Source organism: Atta cephalotes (assembly GCF_000143395.1).
Source record: "Atta cephalotes unplaced genomic scaffold scaffold00065, whole genome shotgun sequence".
Classification (NCBI taxonomy): Eukaryota; Metazoa; Arthropoda; class Insecta; order Hymenoptera; family Formicidae; genus Atta; species Atta cephalotes.
In genome coordinates this window covers 178,801-202,675 of record NW_012130129.1, presented here as the reverse complement: position 1 = coordinate 202,675, position 23,875 = coordinate 178,801, and the positions used below count along the sequence as shown (strand labels likewise).

The following is a 23,875-nucleotide window of genomic DNA, read 5'->3' as shown; positions in this document are numbered from 1 at the left end:
AATTGGCATGATCATTGGGAGTGACTCAACAAGCCATTTCAAAACGCCTCAAAGCCATGGGAATGATTCAGAAGCAAGGAAATTGGGTGCCGTACGAATTGAAGCCGAGAGATGTTGAACGGCATTTGTTTGCTTATGAACAGCTGTTTGAAAGGCAAAGACGGAAGGGATTTCTGCATTGCATTGTGACTGGGGACGAAAAATGAGTTCATTACGATAATCCCAAGCGCAGAAAATCATGGGGAGTTTCCGGCCATGCTTCCACGTCGACGGCCAAACCGAATATTCACGGCTCCAAGGTTATGCTCTGTATTTGGTGGGACCAGCTCGACGTAGTGTATTATGAACTGTTAAAACTGAAACAATCACAGGCGGTATCGAACGCAATTGATGCGTTTGAGCCGAGCATTGAAAGACAAACGGCCGCAATACAACGAGAGACACGATAAAGTGATTTTGCAGCATGACAATGCTCGACCTCATGTTGGTCAAGATATACTTGGAAACGTTGAAATGGGAAGTCCTACCCCACCCGCCGTATTCTCCAGACGTTGCTGACTATCACTTGTTTCGATCAATGGCACACGGCTTGGCTGACCAGCACTTCCGGTCTTATGAAGAAGTAAAAAATTGGATCGATTCGTGGATAGCCTCAAAAGATGACCAGTTTTTTCGACGCGGGATTCGTACGCTACCCGAAAGATGGGAGAAAGTAGTGGCCAGTGATGGACAATACTTTGAATCATAAATGTATAATCAATTTTTTACAATAAAGCCTCGAATTTTGGAAAAAAAACGGCGGAAGCAAAATTGTACACCTAAATTAATACAATAGATGAATTGTTCAAAATTTATTAAATTTAACACAAATTTTCTAATTGAGAAATGCAAAACAATGTCCAAATATAAATTTAGTACTTTTATAAATTTTATTTAAAACTTACATCATTTAACGTAAACGAACATTTAAAGATATCCTGCAATAATTACAAAAATGTCTGTTTTTCTAAAAATTATTATTAATATTATTGTTTTTATTTATAATTATCTCTTTAGGGTTTTTAATAATCGTTTTCTTTTTTAAAAGTTCTTGCGCCAAAGTGATCTTTGATTACGTTTTGAGCAACGATTCGTCAATTGGCTATTTTTCAACACTAGCATTGGCAGCCCGCACGATTTCGAAAGACCGAGGGTCGTCCACAGCGGGGTAATTAAATTTAGAATATTTTTTAAATTTCTCCGATTCCACTCGCATGATTTGGCACGCATCGCCTATCGTCTCTCCGCCTCGTTGTGCGGACAGGCAAAGAAAGAGATGCAAAGAGCGAAAGAGAAAAACAGGCAAGAACATTTTTCAGCGATCTTCTCGCATTAGAAAATTTACAGGGCCGTATTGACAAACTATCAACATATCATTTAGAAAATATTCATTAACGAAAGCAAAACTGAACATATTCAAATATATTAATAATCCAAAACTGACAATGTAACAATGAATCCAATATTAACTTTTGTCAGTATATTATAAAACATTAGATACATTCATTTTTTATTATAATATTATATTTCACTGTACTCTCATCATCAGAGAAAAACATGGAGTGTTTTTCAGTAAGAGACATAGAGATGACTCACAATCAGTATAACATAATGAATTGTTATATCCTTGTTGTTAATGTTAAACAAAGATGATGTCATGATTACTTGATTAAATTGTGTTTTTTGCTGCAAAAAAAACAATACTGATAGCAATTATACATGTATAGTAACAACTATACAATTTTATATTATTTATATATAAAAATTTACATTTATATTTATATTTATTTATATTAAAATATATATAGTGAAATAATTTTTTTAATTGCAATAACTATAAAATATAGTTTATTGAACTATATATTATATTATACACTAATTTTACACATAAAACATGTTATAATTATCTCTACTATATAATTACCACTACTATGTCTTTCTCTGAGTATATATTGAGATGATACATTAAAGTTTACATTAAAAAAAGATTTATTGACTTATGTGTCAATCAATGGTGAATGTATATAAAAAACTCATCTTCGTATCCAAATCCTTTCACACACGGCCCTGACCCTCTGAGTCTCCCTGGCCGTTTTAGTTGGCCTAGCGCTAAAACAATCAGCGACTTCGTGGTCTTGGTCTCGACCCTCTTCGACCCTCTTTAGCTCTCTCTCTTTTCCTCTTTCTTTTCTCTTCTCTTTCTCTCTTCTACAAAGCTGTTCTCTCTCTCCCGGCTGTTTCCACCGCCGGTACTCGCACGGAGGCCGCCAATCCTCCTTTTTCTTGCTTTTCGCGTCAAGCGCGAAATAACAGACGGACGACCGATGGAGCCGGAGAGGCGCCGAAGGGGAAGCGACGAAGAAGGAAGAGAGTCGAAGAGCTAACTCGAATTACTAAAACGCCGAAGAGGCAACGAGCTCCGAGCGAGCGAGTTACCGCGCGAGAAGCGCGAGACACGAGGGAGGAGAAAAGGTCTATTTATTAACGACGTGCCCGCGAGAGTCTGCGGTTTTCTTCGTTCTCGGGGAAAAGCGAGAAGCCGCGCATCGCAGATCACAGAGGATTCGCAGAAGAACGGAAAAGAACAAGTTAAAAGAGACGTCGGTTTACTTTCTCAATCGTTTCTAATAGCTATAACAAAATTATTATTTCAAAACATAATAATTAGAAAGAAGGACTAGTAAATCAAACGCAATTCTCGGTGCGTAAAATAAAACAATTACACAATTAATTTATTAAAGATACAATTAAATATTTTAATTGATTAAGATAATTGTATCTTAATTGTATCTTTAATAAAGTAATTGCGTAATCGTTTTATTATATATAAATAATTAATAATTGATTAATTTGAAAATTATTTTACGCTTACAACTAGCAACATTCCATTGAACACTGACACGCAATTAAGCGCTCTTTATGAACGAAGAAAAAAAAAAGAAAGAAATATCATCGGAAAAACACGAAAAACAACTTCGATTAACATCATCATGACAATCTTAGAAATGTATGATGATCAGTAAATTATCCGTATTGTTTACTTTTAGATTAGAATCAGGAAAATTAATTACGGACACATTGATTGTAATGTTCTAACATGTATAACGAACATTGTACGGCCCATTACAAGCCAGGACTCTAACGACGGATGAAACACGTAGCAGAGACGAAGAACGAGACTCAGTAACGCGACAGAATGCAGAACGGTGGAAACGTTCTTGTATAGAGTCTCTTCTTCTCCGTCGGAGAAGTGCGTTCCTTTCAATCTCTTTTTCGTCTTCTCTCTTCTTTCGCGTTCCCTGCGATGTTCCCCGCGATCCCCTCTCACCAGCGGCGCGGCGAGGCGCTTCGTTTCGTGATTATATTCTCGAAATAGTCAACCGGATGCCAGCCGACGATGTGTCCGCGGATATTCCGTATATTTCGGGAGACCCTTTTTTCGAGCACAAGCAAGATACACGCAGCAGAAGACGCGGATATGATCTAAAAATTCCGGATAGAGTAATCCGAAGGTCCCAATCGGATAAAACAAGAGCTGGCTTATTTGAGGGAAACGAAGAAGTGATTAAGAAACATGTAGGAAGATAGAGAAACATTTAATATATGAAACATAAATAAGCGAAGAAGGCCATCTTGGCCAGTGTTGTGCAGTACCTAGGTATTATAACTGAGTACAAATTTGCGTATTTATAGGAACTGTACCCGATACTTTTTTGTCTGATACCTACATCTTTACCTAGGTTCCATTTCTTGTGTACCGATACATATTTATATTTAGGTACACTTTAGTTATTTTTTGGATGACTTTCCTGCACAAAGGACCGGTTTCGTCAATTACTTGAGCGCCGATTACTTGAGCGGCCAATTAAATTTGAGAGTTGCCACAACTGCTAAAATTTATCATCTGGGCACCTATCACGGAACAAAGTCGGAATGGATTCTGATCAGAATTATTCCATTTTCCCCAGAAAACACAATAGAAATCTAGGGAATAATTCCAATCGGAATCCATTCCAATTTTGTTTCATGATAGGTGCAACCATTGTAGTTGATCTACTATGAATCGGGGCTTATTTTTTGTTGTCAAAATGCAATTTATTCTGAAATTTTACGTTAAAAATAAAAAGTATCTGTTAAGTATCTTTAAGGTACATTTAAAATACCTGTAGCTATAACTAGGTATTTTATTTTTTTTGGTATCTGTACCTGTATTGAAAATAGAGTGCACATACACACACACCTTACACAACACTGAGTCTTAGCTTAATAATTATTATTTAAGCAAATTGCATGCCGATTTATTTTTCGGCCTTGAAAGATAGTTCTAAATTGAAGCTGAAATACGTAATATCACAAATTAAACTAATAGCAATTTAGCCCGCAATTGAAGCCTTTAAAGGCATCATCGATATTTTAATTGTGAATTTTGGCAGATGAATTTAAATCTGTAAAATATAAGTAGAACATAATTCAAAATATAAATAGAACATAATTCAACTTCTATAATGATAAAAGCTTATTATTAAAATTTTGACAAATACATCAAAATTTTTTCAGATCTTTATAATATGGAACAATAAGAAATTTCGTTTATTTTTTGAAGACTTTTATTATTGATAAAAAAATTAAAATTCGTGTTGCCGGCAAAGAATTAATAATACTCTCTTTTTAATAATAATATTAATTATTATATTAAATTTTAAAAAAGATTTGCATCAAAAACTCTAAATTAAAAAAATGTTTGAATTTTGATGTCGTATTTATTATTAATGATAGAAACGCGACAAGTAGGCTTAAAACACGTCGATCTACATCGTCTGCAATTGAACTGCTCTGAATTACAGCGGTTACAATCGGTGATTTGCACAGTCGGAAAGGCACAAAACGCGAAGCCGACAGTCGAGGAAGGTACAAGTAGAAAAAGATTGGTCGCTTCGTCTCGCCGCGAGTGCGTCCGAGGGTGCTGACGAGCTGCCGTCGTCTCGTTCTCGGACGAGTGATTGATCAACGATCGGACCCGAGGGACACACCGTGTAATTTTCTCGGCGCGAGTCCACTTTCGAACTCGTCGGCGATGATTAAGAGTCATCCGTCGGCGATGTCTTCATTTCGCGGCGAACGCAGTGAAGGGCTTCGCAGACCTATCGACGACGTTTAACTAGGGTGACGTTACAGAGAAGACGTTCTGCGCCTCTGAGATTGATGGCCGTAAACTGTTAGAGCTTGCTTCGTTATTGATTTGACTTGGCTTCCAAGAGTTTGGCATATATCTCTTATTAGTGATTAGCTAGGAACAATTTATTTCTTATTTTACTTTCATCCGTTGTTAACAATTGCGAAAAATTTATTACTTATTTTGCTATTTACTCTTTGTTTAAATTATAATTTAATTAATAAGTATAGGAGCATATTTATTAAATTCTTCAATATTAACAAAAAAACTTAATTTTAGTGAAAAAAATGAACAAAATTACTCTTGGAAATTTAAATATAATATTCAGTAATATTTTTTATTCTTAATTATTTCTTGATGCATACTTGATTCCTTTCGAAATATTTGTCTATTAAATGATAGTTTACTTTATTTTCTAAAAACTTTTATTTTCTAAAAAAAGGTGTCTGTAATACTATAAAATTCATGTTGATTTTTTTGCAAATATTAAGTGCAGAAAGAATCCAAATTTTAAATTTAAATATTGTATTTAATGAATCTAATGGAACTATGTAACAAATTTCTGAGATAAGAGATCATCAAAGATAAAAAAGAAATCAACCTTATAAACAAAATTGCATTGTATAATACAAAAACTTTCAAATTTGTAATATCATTTTGCTTGAAAACTAAAGAGTTTAATATGAAAATAAAAGAAATGCACTCTTTCTGTACTCATTACTCATTTTCAACGTTTACTTTGAAGAAGGAACAAGTGCTCTATTTACACTTAAAGCGTACTTACCCATTTCAAGATGAATGAGAAAAAAATTTCTTTTCGAACAAAATTGGATTCGTGCCCTTTCTGCACTTAACGATTCAATTATATTTAACTTTTGCACGAAATAAGAAAATGTTGCACATGTCGCACTTCAAAGTTGAACTACGCTGTTTTGTTTAATTCTAATTTTGTGTGGATAATTCAATATAGTCAATATGAGAATATAGACATGTTCTTGGCAATTGAAAAATCGCGAAACGACGCCAAGAAAAAACGAGGACATGAAGAGACGACAGCAGGGTGGAGGAGATCGGGGAGACCAGATCGTCCGATCGAGCAACGATGGATTCCTAAGTTTCGAGGACGGCATGCGATTGCCAATAGTTGTTTCCCGATACAAATCGATCGGGGCCAATCGCGCGGCCAACATCGCGGCATTCGTTTCGTCCATTTCGCAATTCCTTTTTCGAACCAGCCATTTTTATCGTCTCAGCCACTTCTTTTACTCACACAGCTTTTTTTACTCTCTCGAAATTGCATGTAATAAAATATAGCGCATAGTACTGCGAAGAATTGAATTAAGAGGGATACTATATAATTAATGATGCCAGTCAAAATCAATGAGTGAGAATGGTGGAATTAAAAATCTGCATAAAACTCTTTCGGCATATATTCCATAATGAGGTAAATGACACGTTGTGCAAGGTGATGAACGAAATTTCTAGCGTGGACTGTGATTTTCGGGATCATCCTCCGTGCAAAAAACGAGCGTAAACGAGCAGAGATTCGAGAATTCTCCTGGAGGCCTCCACCACTCCTTGGATCCTCGCTCTATTAATTAGCTCGCGGCAGCGCTGCTCTCCCCGCTCTTCGTTAATTTACTCCATGAATGTATTGTATTTTATTTTTCGCAAAAGGGTCCTAAGCACGCCCCAGTCCCTTCGGGGGTCTGGATCCCGCTCTATTAATTAGCCGAAGCCCTTTTTTCCCGCGCGCTAAGTTCGCAAGATCGAATCCCGAACGGGGAAACCGGTGGATGGGAGAAAAAGGAGAAGGACGGACGTCCCTGGAATTTCAGGATCGACAAAAAGGATGGCAGATATTAATACTACTCTTGGTTGAGGTTGATTGGATCTCTGAATATTTCGCGTGATATTGGCGCAAATCTCATTAGCGAAAAGTTTGGAACGTGTTACCTTTAACGTTCACATCACAGTTTTACCTGTAGCTTATATTATGTACATTTTTCGAACAAGCGTTCGTAAATACACATTTTTCATTGTGTATAATAGTTATAATATTTAATATCATGCAGTAATTAATAACTATTTTAGGTCAATAATTTTGTTAAATCAGTAATTTTTGCTAATTCTTATATATATTTTGACATTGATTCTAAAAACAAGATTAAAATTTATCTCACGGATTTCAATTTTTTATAACCAATACATCATTTCTTAAAAACTTACATATTTTGCTAACAACAGCTCATTGTTGAAGCTTTTCTCTTAATTAAAACAATTTATTTTTGTTTAAAATCTTTTATAGTGAGTAAAAAATCATGTTAAATTCAGTAGCTATTCTTTATGAATCATTTATTTATATTTACGCAGAAGAAAAATAAGTAAAGAAATTTTTAAATGTATGTTAGTAAAAAATTCTACTGTCTCCTTAAATTTGACAAACAGATGTAAAATCTTGTAAAAAGTATTGTAAGAAACAATTAGATCCAATTAGATCCAATTTAACATAAGGAAAGTGAAATTTTGTCAATTAGAAAATATTAATTTACATAATTTTTAAATGCTTGTTAAAAAATTAATTGTTACTTTTGACAAATGCAAAGATTTGAAAGAATTCGAATCTTTGAAATTGTCAAAAGTAATAGTTCTATAAAAAATCCTGCTCATATTTGGCAAGCAGACTTGAAATCCATGCAAAAAATATTATAAGAAACATTCTATCACATCAATTTAATAAGAAAAGCGAAATTTTGTCGAGCATTAACTGTTTCAAACTCGGTTCTCTATAATTCTATAAAAATTATTTCACTAATGGTAATTCAATATTCGACAGCATCATCTTCTTTTTATGCAAGCAAAAAATATAGAGCGTACGTTTGCGGAAAAATGTCTTTTTTTGTGCAATTCGATAGCATCGAGGCCGATAAACGATACGAAATGGAGGAAAAAGACGAAGAAAGGTGGAATCCCCGACTCTTGAAGCGTCGGATTGAAGAGATGAGGAAGGATTCGGCGACATGGTGGTAGAACGAAAAATGAGGGACGACATTCCGTCTGTGTACCGATGCATTTCGGTGACTGCCGCGACATCCTTTTAATGCGACGATCGCGATTCCGCGGGAGGTAAAAGATTAATAAAAAGTTGAGGAACGATAAATTAGACCGACAACAGGACGGACGCGAGAAGACGTCGCAGAAACGAGAAGGGATGAGAATGAAGGACCCCCCCTCAGGGCCGGTCTGGCGATATAATAAATTTCATATATAAATAATAAAATTTCGTATATCTCCTCCGTCTTTAAGGCGCTACAGGTTTTTACGAGGCAGGGGATGACGGTGATGACAGGCCGTTTCGTGAGAATGCTTGGGAACACGACTGGACCACAAATTATGGCGCAAGCATTGTTTGCGTCCACGTCGATGAAATTGGCCATTGTTTGCATAGGTCTAGATGAACCACGTGATCGTTACCGTGAATACGCGATGGCAGAAATTGTCGCCATGTATTTTTATCGCTGTATCGAAAAAAATCTCGTCGTGGACAATAAACTGTTGCCGTTTATTACAAACGATGAAATAACACGCGGCCTGTGTTTCTCAATAATTCGATAAAGCAAAACGTTACAGAGAAAAGAAAAAGAAAAAGCGAAACGACGTAGGCTGTAATTTACCTGTCAAATATTTACTTAGCGGTTAATTCGTAAAGTTTCAACCCCTTCGAAGCGTGGCGGAACGGCGCGTGTAAATTCGTTTAAAAAGTTTCGAATGAACCGTGAAATTCGTTTTCTTCTCCGTCTTTTTCGCTCTCTTTCACTACACATATCGCTTTTTAATGGTATTTCTTCAAGGTTAACGGTTGCTTGCTCGAGAAACGGATGTGGCAACAAAACAGCGATCGCCTGTCATCACAATCGCGTTGTTCAATTTCGAATAATGAAATCCGTATCGCGAATTTAAATACAAACGAAAATTAGCATGAAAATTGAAGAAAAGTATTATGCTAGTGAATAACTATTCCTCTTTTTACAGAAACAGTTGTTCAAATAAAATTCCATAAAATAACAGATTACACTTTTCAAGTTTTTTTTTTAAACATTAAATATATATTTAATTACTCTTTACTTATAAAATGTACTATAAGAGTTATTTTAAATACAATTTCCAACAGATTGGCTTTCTCAAAAAATAATTTTCTAATGAATAAGAAGATAAGTCAAACGATCTTCCTATTCATTTGTATTTTACATATTCGAGCAAGAAAATTATATTATACAATTTTCTAAGATATTCGTCATCCCTTAATTGATTAATTCTTAAAGACATAATTACTATATATGACAATGATTTGGCAATCTTGTGACTATAGATATTTCCTGATGATAATAGTTCAGCGTTTCATTTATTCAAATTACTATAAAAGGTGGAATCAAAATTAAAAATTCTTGCCCACGTCTGGGCGCCTTGCGAACGGAAACTAAAAATCGCCAAGACTTTAACTCTTCGGTACCTGAATTGTTGCAGGTACATACGTGGATCCGACAGGTAATTCAGTGAGGGCGGCGGATCTCTCTCTCGGAGAGAAGGGTCAGCGGGAGAAAAAGCAGCGAGGCCTTGGAGGGTTCATAGTCGGCACTATATGTAGAGAGCAGTGCACCAGTTATTTATCGTAGCTCCTGTTTATGCTTTATTTGTTATTTGTTTGCTTCCTCGGCCGCCTGCCCAGACCGGCAACTCATGTAGATAAGCACACGTGCATCTACGCAGAACACCTACACTATTCATCTTCCAGACTCGTGATTTTACGTTAATAAATCTGTTTCATGTAATTAGATGTGTTAATCATTTAATCATTTAAATCATTTAAATAACAATATCTCTCTCGATTCTATCAGGAAAAAACGTAATTCTAACAATTAAGGAAGAGTAGAAAAATTGTGAACTTCTAAAGGAAAAGTTAAATAAAGTCAACGATTATTTATCAATTAATAAAAAGTCTTCATTCAAAAGATACTCCACTTATTTGGTTTTAAACTACAAAAATTAACATTCATATATTATTAATATAACTTATGATTTTTTAAATAAAAAACAAATTCTTGATGTTTGAAATTATCCGTCATTACGGGGCAATGTCGAATCGATTGTTTTTATTTAAAATTATAATTTATATTAATAATGTATAAATGTTAATTATTGTAATTAAAACAACATCCTTCGAATAAAGATGATAAAATTGATAAATAATCGAAGGCTTTATTTAATTTTTTTTTAACTTTAAATATTCGCAATTTCTCCACTCTCTCTTACATTAAATTTATTTTTTATTAAAAATATGTATGATGTTTACTTTAAACAAGCATGTACGTTCTAAATCTCATGTACAGTGCGGTACTAATAGCGAATTTAGTTACACGCATTAGTGCACTCAGGTGCATTAGCCATCGATTTAATTTAATTGTAAGTATGACAATAAAATGAAAATATTTCGAATTATAAAATTATATTTTATTATAATAGTTTAATAAAATGTATTGAGGATTTTACGATTTAGTGGCCTGTAACTTTTAATGACTTTTAATAACGCTACAGTTACAGTTGTTAAGGGTTTCAGAATAAGTCCCTAAACCGTAAAAGCCTCAAAACATTTTATTAAACTTTTAAGTAAAATATAATTTACTTGATCTGTTCCTATATTTATATTATATACACATCTTTACATAAATTTGTATACGATGGTTTTAACATGTCCCACTGAATACGTCCAATCGAATTCGATATAAGTGTATATCAGACTATTATACTGTAGTTACAAGAAATAAGAGGTTATCACTACTCTAATATACTATAATAATATCATTCGCGTTTATATTCGGTATTCACAATTCCCCTCAATCTTTCTGTCTTCTAGAATGATTGTTTCATTACGACTTAATTACTCGATACGATGTACACGTATATAATATATATAAGAAGCAGTTCATTAAAAGAGCGATAAAAAGATAGAGGATAAATTTTTTCTTAAACTATTAGCGCTGTCATATTTCAAAAATTATGCGCCTCGATTAATTAAGCGGTTCTCTTTACGAATTGACAGATGCGATCATTAGGAATCGACGATGTCGATATTACTCACAGTTATAATGCGATAGTGGGGATTAATTAAATTGTATTTGCACGAAATTGATGATTATAGATATCAAAACGAGGTCATTAAATTTCTCTGTAAACGTATGTCGAACAGGTGCAGATTGGTGGCGCACGTACAACGGCGATAATTGTTAAAGTCGTAAATTGTTATAATTAGTAAAGACTATCGGTAGAATTCGGTGATCGAGAAATGTCACATTTCACCTAAATAGATCAAGATGACAGGACCACTTTTTCTTTTTCCTCCGAAGATTTGTCTCATTTATTGAACTTACGTTTAATGATAAGGATTAATAACATTAATCCTTTTATTTCCAAGTTTAACGAGTTTGCAAAGATGTAATCTAATTTGATGTTAGAAATATTAATATCTAAATATTAATATCTAAATTACACGGTGTATATACTTGATCCGGGAAATTCACCTGATAAATTTAATAGTAATAAGCTTTATTTTAAAGATTAATTTTGAAATATGGTAATCTTTGGAGATCCCTTTAGCAACTCGATAGTGGCTTTTTTTTGCCACTCAACTCTATGACAATGAGAAAAAAGTTCTAGATCTTAAAATAAAAAAGTCGATTAAAAATATGCCGGTTCTCAGAAGGTTCAATGATAGAAAAAATATGCTCGCAACTGAAAAAGTAATCTAATATGTGATATATCAGTTTGATAGTAAAAATAAAAGCGAGATTATTTATCTATCTGTGATTATTTATCTGTGGACAGTCGTAATAAGACTTACGACTGTTCAAGATATCAATCTTGGTAAATGATAGACTGATAGGGATTCCGGAAAGCTCATGTCTGCAGCAAATCTAGTCTAATGTTCAAATTACCAATCTCACAGACACATCATACGTTTACGTTGCACGTCGTTGATGGTCATCTTCTTCACGACATAATGAAGGCACCTCGACGAAGACAAGGTGGCAGCGGCACGTCGATGTCAAACGCGAAGAATTAAAAGGACAACGACGGCAGTATCGGGATCGTGTGAGGGGGGAAAATAAGAGGACAGCATCTTCAGTGAGAAGAAGGAGGGGTAAGAGGAAGAAGGGCATACAAGGAGGGAGGGAGGGAGGGAGACGAGAGAGGAGAGTCGAAGACACTGCGAGAAAGAGAGAATAATGCGTTAAAGCAGCAACCAGCAACTACTCTAATTGGCCACTTTGTCCATTTATTCGATTTATTTAAATTATGGGACAATTGACAGTAGGCATTCTATTTTTTAAATCTCCCCGGCCAACCGGCTGATTGGGCAAGATTGGCGTGAGACACTGGCCCCACAGATTCCCCAGTTGTGGGCTTAATCAGCTTTGATTGCTAGCATCTCTCTTTCTCTCTCTCTCTTTCTCTCTCTTTCTCTGTCATTCTCATCCACATCTCTTTCTCTCAGCGTTTTCTTTCTCTTTCCCTTTCCACGTACGCATACATTCATGTCTCCATCTTTCTCTCACGTGTCCGCGTTCTCTTTCTCTCACCGATAACCCTTGCCTCCGCGTCCGCCTGCTTAGTCCGCGCGCGAATAACGTACACATTTTATTTTATTCCATTTCGCAGCAGATCCCACCACACGTTTAATATCGTCCGGCCGACGTTGGATTGGCCGATCCGAAATTGTGGGAATATGTCACTGGACGAGAAAATCCAACGGAGGCCGCCCACTCTCTCTTTCTTTACTTGATGTTCTCTCTGCGTGTGCCCCTCTTCGTCGTGAATGCCGTGATTTCCGTCGCAGAATCTTTTCGCGGTTTCGACGGGACGGGAATTGTGTGACAAACCACAGATTACGAGTTGTTTGCAAATGTTTTAGAGAAAAATGACTCGGCGGCTCGCATACCGGCAGAATGAAATAACAGTCAGAAGCAACGATTGATCTTAATAGCGCTTCGGAGGAATATCTTTATATAATACAGAATACTCCATCTATTACTGCATGCAACGAGCGACATTTCTACGCAACCATAAATTCCCGATTTCATCATAATAATGATTAATTTAAAAACACTCTGTATCGTGGAACGTTTTTGCAAGAATTAACCTTTACAGGACGGGAAAGCCATCAGTATAATAGTGGCGCTGAAATACTATATTTTAAGACAAAGAATACAATGAGAGAACTAATGAATTATAATAAAAATTCTACGAAGGAAAAAACTCTGTAAGATTTTAAAAATAGACTCTCCTCCTACACAGGTAAAATCAAAGTCCACTATAAAGCTTTGACTTCTTTTTTTACTTAATTAGACGCATATTGCGTATCTACATATTTTAAAGTATTCAAAATTCACCGAGATAGTCATCAAAGAACATGGGAAAGACTAGAGAGAGAGATTGATAAATTCTGCGTTTCTTTTATCACTGGCGGTCGAAGTAAGCCTCCCCTCCCCTTCCCCCCCACGGATCCCTCGTGGGAGCCGCGTCGGCACTCATCCCATTTCCTTGATAATTCCCATAATGCTGTGGGCGGATATTCCAATAAAGGGGGAACAGCCCCTGGGTACAAAACACTGAAAGCGATGGACGGCCGCGATTCGTTAGGTTGCGCCACGATTCACGGGTTCGCGAAGATCGAGACAAATAAAGGCCGCAGGGAGAGCCGACGGCACTCAGAGCCGGCTTACGTATAGTTTCAGATTTGTCACGTGGCATGCAGGAATGCGCGATAATTACTCAAAGATGCGGGCCCCCTGTGCTCTCGGCGCACGCTGGATACGCGATTTCTCCAGGCTCGTTCTCTACGCGTAGTGGTCGATTATTAATTCCCGTTGGGAAATCCGCTTTAAAGGAGAAACGGAAATGAATTCTCTCAGGGAGAGGAAACATTTCGTAGGAAATTTCTGCATCGAAAGCATACAAGAAGAAGCGAAATCGCCTCTGATAAAACTTTCAAGGTTTTTGAATAGAAATTGCAATTTTGCAGACGAATGTTCAATCCGCCGCACACAACCGATTGCTTCCGCAGCTGGAACACGTGCGTCTAAACTTCTGGCGAACGTGAACGCATACCGATTATTTCTATCCCGACTCCGTTAAAGGTCAGACATCGTCGTTGTGTGTGCAACATTCGATCGGCAACATTGTCTCCATTCTAATCATAGATTCGTTCAAAGATTAAAATTGTCGATTACAAATCACCTGGTTTAACCAGATCACGGCGACGAACGCCGTCGTTTGATGATTTCGTATCCGTCACTGTCGAGTCTTTTTCCGCTTCGTTCTTTTTTTTTTCACCTTCCTTTTGTTTGCGCGAACAGGGTCATCGAACGCGGCAGTCTCGATTCGAATCTAATTACGATCCCGATAATTCCGTCAGCAGGAGGAAATAGTAACTCACCGGAAACCTTCGGGTCAGCTGCCTCCACCTTCATTGCCGCCAGGCTCGCTATTGTCGGCGGTACCTAAAAGAAATACATTACGATGTACAATGCACCGGCGTGCCCAGGGCCGTACGCGAGCGAAGGGGACGAAACGAAAGGGGGACCCACCGCCCACACGGCAGACGCGAGATGTTTCCGTAAAAAAATCTATCGTACAAAACACCGGCTATTCCGCGAACTAATCGCGTTGTGGCCTTAGGCTTGTTCGTAATAGCTGCTTAATATCCTTCGTTAACCCTACTGCTACCAAGTAATGAAATTACCCTTGGGCATATCTGCCACACGGCATTTCAATTTTGAGTAACTAACTTTTATATCGATTCGATCGTGCTGTATATTCGATTCTTCCATTTATTCTACATTTCGAACGTTTCAGCAGATATTAAAATTAAAATCAAGAAAGGAAATGAAAGTCTCATTCGGGCAAAGCGGATCTTCGTATCTAAAAGAAGAAATTTTATTATTCCAATATTAATAACTAATAATTTAGTAATTCAGCTTACATGCCAAAAATGAACTAGATTTACGGTTTTATTTAATCATACATTATTCATCTATATCTTATAATTACTGGTTAACTACTCTCAATATATTGCTTTTATTTAAATTTGAAAATATTTTTTATCCTACATATCAGAATCTTTTTAATCTTGTCTATAATAATATTTTTCCTATAATTTGTCTATAATAAAATTTTTGAAAAAATTTTAAATATCAAAGCTTTTATTCGCTTTAATCCGCTAATTTGATCAAAGATTTTCACTTCTCTATTTTATATTATTTATGATCGATTTCCACTTATTATTTCGATTATTTTGTTACTTGTATTGGTTGATTTTTCACTTATTATTGTTTAAAATCAAGAAACTTAAAAAAGGACAGACTCTACTCAAGGAAGAAACATCGAGGGAAGAAACGACACTTGTCGGAAGCCCCATCGTGTTTCAAATTATTCGTGAATGCTGTACGATTTCTGAAGCCTTAGCTGAGATCTGATCCAACGATGTCATGAATTTATGAACCGGTTACTACATCGTCGTCCATCTACTTCTGTTGTTCTCTCTCCTCTTTCATTAACGTTAAATTTTCTGTTCGTCTTGAAAATTATCGATTCTATTTATTCTTCGAATTAAACAGAGCAAACAAAGAGACTTGTTATTGAAACTTGAAGAAACTTTATCTCAGTAAGTAAATTTATCGAAAGATTCAAATTACTTTTTATTTATAAATATTACATATAAATGTATTCTATTACGCTACGACGCGTCATTGCATTATCATTCGATGAGATTCTTCGTACCGATCTGTGAACTTCACTCCTAACAAAAAGCAACCTCATACGCCCGAGCGCGCGCCGGAACAATCGATTAATTTCGTCGAATCTAATAGAACTCGCCTCACGTACGTGACCATTGCGTTCCATCAATTCTGCAATCTCTAATCGAACATTTATATTCCTCGTTCATAATTATCGACGACCTTCCGTGCCTAATATTACGGATTGCAGCGTATCGCGCATAATAACGTCGAGCGATCGAGAGGACGAGGTTGGGAAAATTTTTTTACATGTCCCGTCATGATTCTGGAGAGAGAAAAGCAGAATAAAAAAAGGTATACGTTTATAATCGCAATATATATTTTAAATTAATTCACTTATCGCGAACGAAAAAATTCGCATGGAGAAAACGCGGACGCGAGGAAACAAATGGAAAATAATGTGCATCACGATGTATATAATGCGGACGTGTGCATCAGGGCTTGGAGGGGGAAAGGCAGAGAGAGAAGAAAGAGAAAAAGATTGGAATGGGACAGAGGTGGGGCGAGAAGAGTGGCGACGAGAAAGAAGAAGAGAATCATAGAGGAGAGATAAAGAGAAGAGAAGAGAGTATGAGTAACAATAAGAGAAAGAAAAACGACGATAAAAGAGGAAAGGAGAGAGAGGGACATTGCCGATGAAGGAAAAGGTGGAGGAGGAGAAGGAGAAGGAGGATGAGGAAGAGTAGAAGCGAGAGAGAGGAGAGAGGCAGAGAGAAGGGTGTGCAAGAGAGTATAGAGGTATATGAGAAAACAATAGAGCTGATTTGCAAACAATAGAATAACGTTAAGACTCGAGTATTATACGTCGTTGTTACTTCTTGTGCCATAACGCCGGAGAGCATATGCCCATTAATATTCAAAGGCGAAAATAATGTAAACGACACGACAAAAATCGGGGGAATAATTTCAATTCTCCCTGTATGGGATTCCACGGCAGCGATCCCATAGCTGGATCGTCCGTACAGTTTAGTGTCTTCTCTTTGGTATCCTAGCCCATGTTTCGCAGATATTTGTACTGCAAAATCATATTAATAATATAATGAGAATATAATAATATTAAATTTTCTATTGACAAAATTTGTTCATCTTAATTTGTGATAATAAATAACATGTATTTCTAAAATAATATTTTTATATGATATGCTTTATGATATGCTTGGATATATAAAACGAATATGATAAAATATTTCCAAATTCATTGAATACAAAATGTGTATACAGAAAGAGTATAATTTTATTGTAAAATATTTTGTTCTTTAATCTATCAAGAATACGAAATATTTCAAGAAAGTGAGTCGTGAAAATAAATGATTCAATGAAAAACAGAAAACTTGAAGATATTCAACAAGCGAATGATCACCAGATGGCAAAGTCTCTATCGACTTTTATTACAACCGTATCATAACCGATTGTTCGTCGCTTACGATTCTAGGAAGCGCTGAATTATTCTAGCTCATACAGCTCCCGTTGGTAACTTTATGATCTGACAGCGAGTTGAATGAGTCATCGCGTATTGTTTTTGGATATAGCCCGCGGTTGTCTGGCTTTTGACGAAATACCTAGCGGCGATTCAATGCTACTTGAAATCTTTAATGCACTCAATAATTGCCGACATTTGCGCCTTTGTCGAATTCCTCGTAATAATAATCTTTAGAATCGGTACGATTGTGAAAGTTGCTGTTTCAGATTTTAAATGACATCTTCGTAAGCGCTCGAGAATCTAATCTACCATATCGGTCGAAGTGTAATGAACTCTGAGTTGAAATCAGAATAAAATAATTATTATTACACTGAAAAAATATTCTGGTTGTAACAACAATTAGAAGTACAACAATTATCGTATGATCAGAATTCTGACATCGTAATTGAATTTCTAGTTATTTCAAATAGAATGTTCGATAAATTAACTATAAATACAATTCTTCTGATTAAATTTATCAGAATTCCAATTAATACAAGATTTTTCTTCCAGTGTAGATTTCTCGAAAGGAAAACTTACCCTGGAATCCTCGGATTCTTCTCGCCTAACATTTTGAAAGAGCACGCTGCCCATCTGAGCCTGCAAATTCTGCTGCAGCAATTGCGCCAATTGAGGATTCTGCGACAAGATCGCTGGATTTTGTTGCAGCAATTGCGCCAATGCCGGATTCTGTACCAGTATTTGACTCAACGGTGAATTAGTCACGGCATGTACGGGATGTTGCTGCTGCTGCTGCTGCTGTTGCTGCTCTTGTGATTGGTGCTGCTGCAATTGCGGTTGCTGCTGTTGCTGCTGCTGCAGATTTGGCGAGTTTGCGTTTGATGTTTGACAGGATTGCGATAGATTGCTAAGAGACGGGATCGCACGTTGCGGACTTTGCGGAGTATGCGGAGGCGTAGGTGGACTTCCTGGCGCCATCGACGAAGCGTCCTTCTCTTCTTTTACCTTCATTTTTCCTATGAGAAAAAGGAAAGAAATTTTTCAATGTCGTCTATGAAAAGACAGAAGATATTTTTAATATTCGAGATAAATGATAATTTAAAAGAAAGAAATTGCAGGAATCAATGCATGAATTCAATGGTTTCGTAATCGATGACGAAGCCGTTTTTCAATAACAATATACGACTTCTTTCTCGAGAAATCCAAGGTGCGTAATATGTATTATTGAAGTTAACTGAGAAGTAAAAAAAAGAGCTATCTGAATGTTGACACATTAATGTTATTGATGTATTTATTATTCTTCGTGAGGTTTAACGAGAGCAGCGGAATATCTCGAGCGATCATAAAATAATTAACTTTGGCTTCTCTATCGAAGCCAACTTTAATAGATGCGTTTTCCAAGCCGACTGCAAAGCAAATCAAGTAAAAACGATAGAAACTCATGCGTATCTGCATGATAAAAGGAGACTCGTATAAGTTTCTTAAATTAAATGAACGCGAAAACTTTGCATTGTAGAAATGCTCAAGTCTCGATAAGAAGCGTTATAAAATTGTAAGCTATCGGCCGGAAATGACCCATTCGGACCAATTCATGATTATTAAATCGATTACCATTTTTAATTATTGTTAGAGAGGTTGTTGTTCCGCGTGTATTATTTCAATGAAAAATAATTTCAAGGCTGAATAGATTAAAACAAAGGAAATAAAAATGAGCCAAGCTGGTTGCTTACAATTATATTATAATTTAAATGTGTAACAATTGCAAATGTGTCGACTTATAATAAGATCGTTTTTTTAGTATGCTAATAAAAATAAATATACAAAATAATATACAAAATAAATGATTTAGAAATAGCATGTAAAAGTCAACAATTAAAAAGATGGTTTCATTATTAGATTGTCATGAAATAAAACTACGTATATAAATCGTTTGATAAGTCTTAGAATCTTAAAGCTTAGCTCATTAACATATTTTTGTTTTCTTTGTATTAAATTATTTCAACAAATAAAAAGGAATAAATGGAATAAAATAATATTGCTTCGCCACTCAGCTTTGAATAATTTAAATTCTATTTACATACCTATTTAAAAATTCCAAATATTCTAGAGTTCTGATCTTCATCAGTATTCTGGCGAGACTGATTCCTAGCGCGATTATTTTCTTTCATAATTTCAGAAAAATTTCACAGAGGGGTAATAAGCTTCCGGATTGGTCCAAAGATATAACAAGGGAAGAGGCGGTGAATTCACGGGAATATGCGGTTGGTCCAAAGCAATAAAAGGGAGAGACCGCGGGGGAAATTTTTTCTTGGATTCGAAGTCGTGAAATTGAGACGTCTCAATTCTAAAAGCCACGTAATCGACTGCTTGCAGGTACATCTGCTCTTAACTATTCTATACATGTGGGGAAGAGTATAAAAAGTTCGTATAATAGATTCGAGATTCTATCAAATAACTTCCGTTTATCAATCAATTTTTTAAATAAAATTTTAACTTCTGTGTGTGTGTGTGTGTGTGTGTGTGTGTGTGTGTGTGTGTGTGTATATGTGTGATAAATTATATATATATATATATAAGGTCATATATTTTAAAATAAATTTAGTTTGTTAAAATTTTTTTTAATGTGATGATTATAATCTAATAGTTTACTTTGCGAAAATATTATAAAATATTATAAAAAAAATAAGAACCTCTGAAAAATATTTAACAATTTTCAGTTTTAAAAAATATATAAATAGAAAAAATAAAATTTTAATCGCAAACGACTCGATAATTCCATGGCATATAGATAAAGTTTGTTTTCAGGGTTTTTACCCTGCGGATATAATCTACGGACACCAGGTAGATAGAATGCATTTTATTCGCGCAAGTACATCCTGAGAATAGCTGAGAAATAAGGAAAACGAGAGACGAGCATGATAGGAGTAGACTTAGATTCGGGAAAGGGCTTAAAGATCCTTTCATTGAAAATGAAACTCCGAGATCCCTCTGGAACGCCTTTCCCAAAGGTTAGATCGATGACGTCTACTAAAATTACCCCTTGGATCTTTTTTTTCAATTTATGCTTCCTCGTTTCTCGCGGTTAAATTTTTCTTTTATTCTTTTACGCGCTTCCCATTTTTTTTCGCTATGAAGTGCTTAGTATATCACGATGATTCGCTTACTATCGACAGGATTTTTTGTCAATCAATGAAAAATGACTAACCCTTATAATACAGATTTCTGCGAAAAAACAAAACTATCATGGGAAAATATTTGTGCAAATATATATTGACAAGATATTTATCAGCATCAATATCATTAAATTATTTGTTAATTTAATTTGTGATATCACTATCTCAGATTTAGATCCGCATCAACGTTACTTTAATTTTAAGCGAGAGTTAAAACTCTCTTTGTTCCTGTCTCGTTGGTTTTAAAACATCTTTGGTTTTAAAACGAGTTAGAGAGAATTTTAAGTTTCGCTTAAAATCAAAGTAATGTTGGAACAACCGGGTTAGTTAAAGATCGGAAATGATTTCGATACGTTCTTTACAGAATATAAAGATGTATATAAAGATACATATATATAAATTTACATCGAATATATTGTTTAAAATTAATAAATTAGTTGAGTAATGTATTTAGAGATCGAATGTCTATTTATTCTTATATTGGCAATATTTAAATGTTCAGATTATCAATTTTAGTTCCATACCAAAAATATCGTGGTTAAACGTAGAATTTTGTTCTTATGATTAATACGGGATTATAATTAATAAAAACGTATAACGCAGGAGGACCATCATAAATAGCGCAAAAAGATCCGACGCTCGTTCTGGTCTTAAATGAATTCTCATCCTCGCGAGGGAGATTCTTGAAGAATCACATGCATATATGCGTTTCTCTGTATCTTGCTCGCGGCCGAGTCCTTAAATTGACTCGATTTTTAAGGCCCAGTCTGGAGAAGATACCGCGCCGCGGGGATCCTATGTTTCGCTTCCTCCGGAGACGTTCTCCCTTTCGTCTTTGCTCCAAATCGTCTCGCACAGCGGCGAGTCATGCTCCATCGATACACAATCGCAGCAAAAAAACGTGTTGCAGCGAGTCATCTTTCCAAGATTCCTCGTTTATAAAACACCGTGCGAAACACAATGAGCTGCGATGCAAGAATAAAAATAAATCAATTACTCGTGAGAAAATTTAAGCATTAAGATTCGTAAAATAAAAGCAGAAAGAAAGAGATGAAGAAAAGAGAATCAATTATTTAAAAAAATACTTTTTAAAACTGATGATTTTAATTATTTACATAATTTTGAGATTTAATGTCATTTTTATGCGACAAGTTCCGCTCTTTTAATTTCAGAATCAAAGCTTCTGATTTTAAAAATTTGCATTATCATAACATAATTAGGTGAATATATATCTGCCAAAATCTTCATCTGAAAATTGAATATAAATCGAACAAGAGAGATTATTCGGATATACTTGCTCGATGTTCAAATTAGAGACGGTGACTGACATCCGACCCTCTAACCTCGGAAGTTGCGCGAAAAAAAAGAAATAGAGAAGAGGGGCTAAGATCTCGCCTTGTATTCTCGAGCCCATTTTTACGAGATACTTAAGCCTTTAAACGGGTATATCGCTCAGGTCAAATCAGAAAACGGTAGAAAAAACGCGCTCTTGGATTTCAAATTTCGCAGGGAAATCGGTTAACCCCCGAAATCAACTGCGACTCTGCCGCGAGAGGGGGATCGTGCGATTTTTCTCAGGGATTAAATCGAGCGTGACCCCCGGAGTGATCTAGGATTTTTTTTCTTTTCTTTCTTGCCCCTCTTCGAGGATTCGCGCAGGTATCTGGCCCGCTACCTGCACGCGTCCATCTCAGAAAGCCCGGAAAAGTGGAAAGAGAAATATCGCAGAGGGAGAGAGGAAAATAGTGCGAGAAGAAAAAAACGGGAGATTACGCGAGGACCCTTGAGTAGGGAAAGAAATACACGCGCGAAGGGATTCCGCGTGCACCTTTTTCCAATTTCGTTTCTATCATCGGCGTCTGACGGACGCCCCTCCGTTACCTTTCCTTTGGCATCCCTTAGTCAGACCGCGAGGGTAAGAAACAGGGGTAAAAGCGAGTTAATAGTCGGTAAAACGCCGTTCTCTCTGTGACCCGCAGGGGTTAAGCATGCCTTCGGGGGTTACATTCTCATCTTCTTCCTTCACCTCTCTCAACTCTGCGCAAACGGGTAGTTCGCTCTTCTGGAGAGAATCGGAAGGGATACGGTAAAAAGTGGCTGCATTACCAAAGCGAAACACGAGGACACTCCTTTCGTCGAGAAATCTGAGTAATCGTTGTCGTTTCCTGCGAAAGCTGCTCTTTCGCCGTGATTATTCTCGAATTTCTGCGTGAGAACATTGTGAACAGATCAGAGAATACGGTAGCATCTCGAAATGCATGATGAGATACTCGAAAATTCGAATTGCAGAAAGAGACAGATATAACGTAAAATAAATTAATCTTTTGCAATGGATATAACTAAAAAAATGTAAATAATGCAGCTACAAACCTGTAATTACTTGTAATTGGAAGAATTTTATTGAAATTAATTTTTGATCAATTAGTTCTTACTGATTTGCATTTTATCTCGGAGTTAAGGATTGGGATCAATTACTGAAAAACGGAATTTGTAAAAATTTTGCAGAAGGATAAATGGATGGACACTTCTAGAAATGAGTATACATATTTATAAAGTTTACTTTAAAATTAAATTAAGATAGATTTGGGTAAATTCGAAATTAGTATATTTAATAACTGAAGACGCGCAGAAATGTATGTAGAAATGTATTAAACACTTAAATATAGTCCTTCTACCTGCTACTCTATACATCGATAGATTCTTCATTTAAATTTTGTAATGTTTAACGCGAAAGTGTGAAAGGTCGATATCATTATTAAATATTGCGCTTTTTATCATGCGTATAAAAGAACTGTCAGAACAGAGATTATAAAAGATTTTCAAGATTTTTATAAATAAAAAAAATTTTTTAAATTGTTTCTTTAATGACAATGATCGCTGTCCTCAGAAGATTAATAATGAAATAATAGTCGATGAAATATTATTCAATCATGCGATTTTCAACCCGATCCTTCCCGCGCGTGTGACACACCATGTTACGTAAATTCGGTATTCCAAACATGAAAGTGAGATTACCGACAGGCCGACGGCTTCGGCTTTCTTGTTTCTCGCCAGAATCGAATTTCGAGCGCTTCGTCGTGTAACGAAACACGGGCGCGTTCAGAGCCTCGCGTTACGCGTGCCTAACTACATACGTGGTTGGGCTCGTTCAAGTCAGAATCGTTAACGGAAGTAAGCTGCCGTTCATAAAGAATTCCAAATCGAGCAACGGATATGCCGT

At 35.9% G+C, this 23,875-nt stretch overlaps 1 protein-coding gene across 1 annotated transcript in view; it reads right to left on the bottom strand.

The window, feature by feature from the left end:
- Positions 1–23,875, bottom strand: part of LOC105623820 (zinc finger protein castor homolog 1-like) — a 55,822-nt gene that overhangs the window by 15,672 nt on the left and 16,275 nt on the right. The window contains exons 4-5 of the mRNA XM_012205196.1: positions 18,062–18,498; positions 14,703–14,766 (exon numbers count right to left, since the gene is read on the bottom strand). Coding sequence (XP_012060586.1) covers positions 14,703–14,766; positions 18,062–18,498 — 501 coding nt within the window. The remainder of the gene's footprint in view (positions 1–14,702; positions 14,767–18,061; positions 18,499–23,875) is intronic.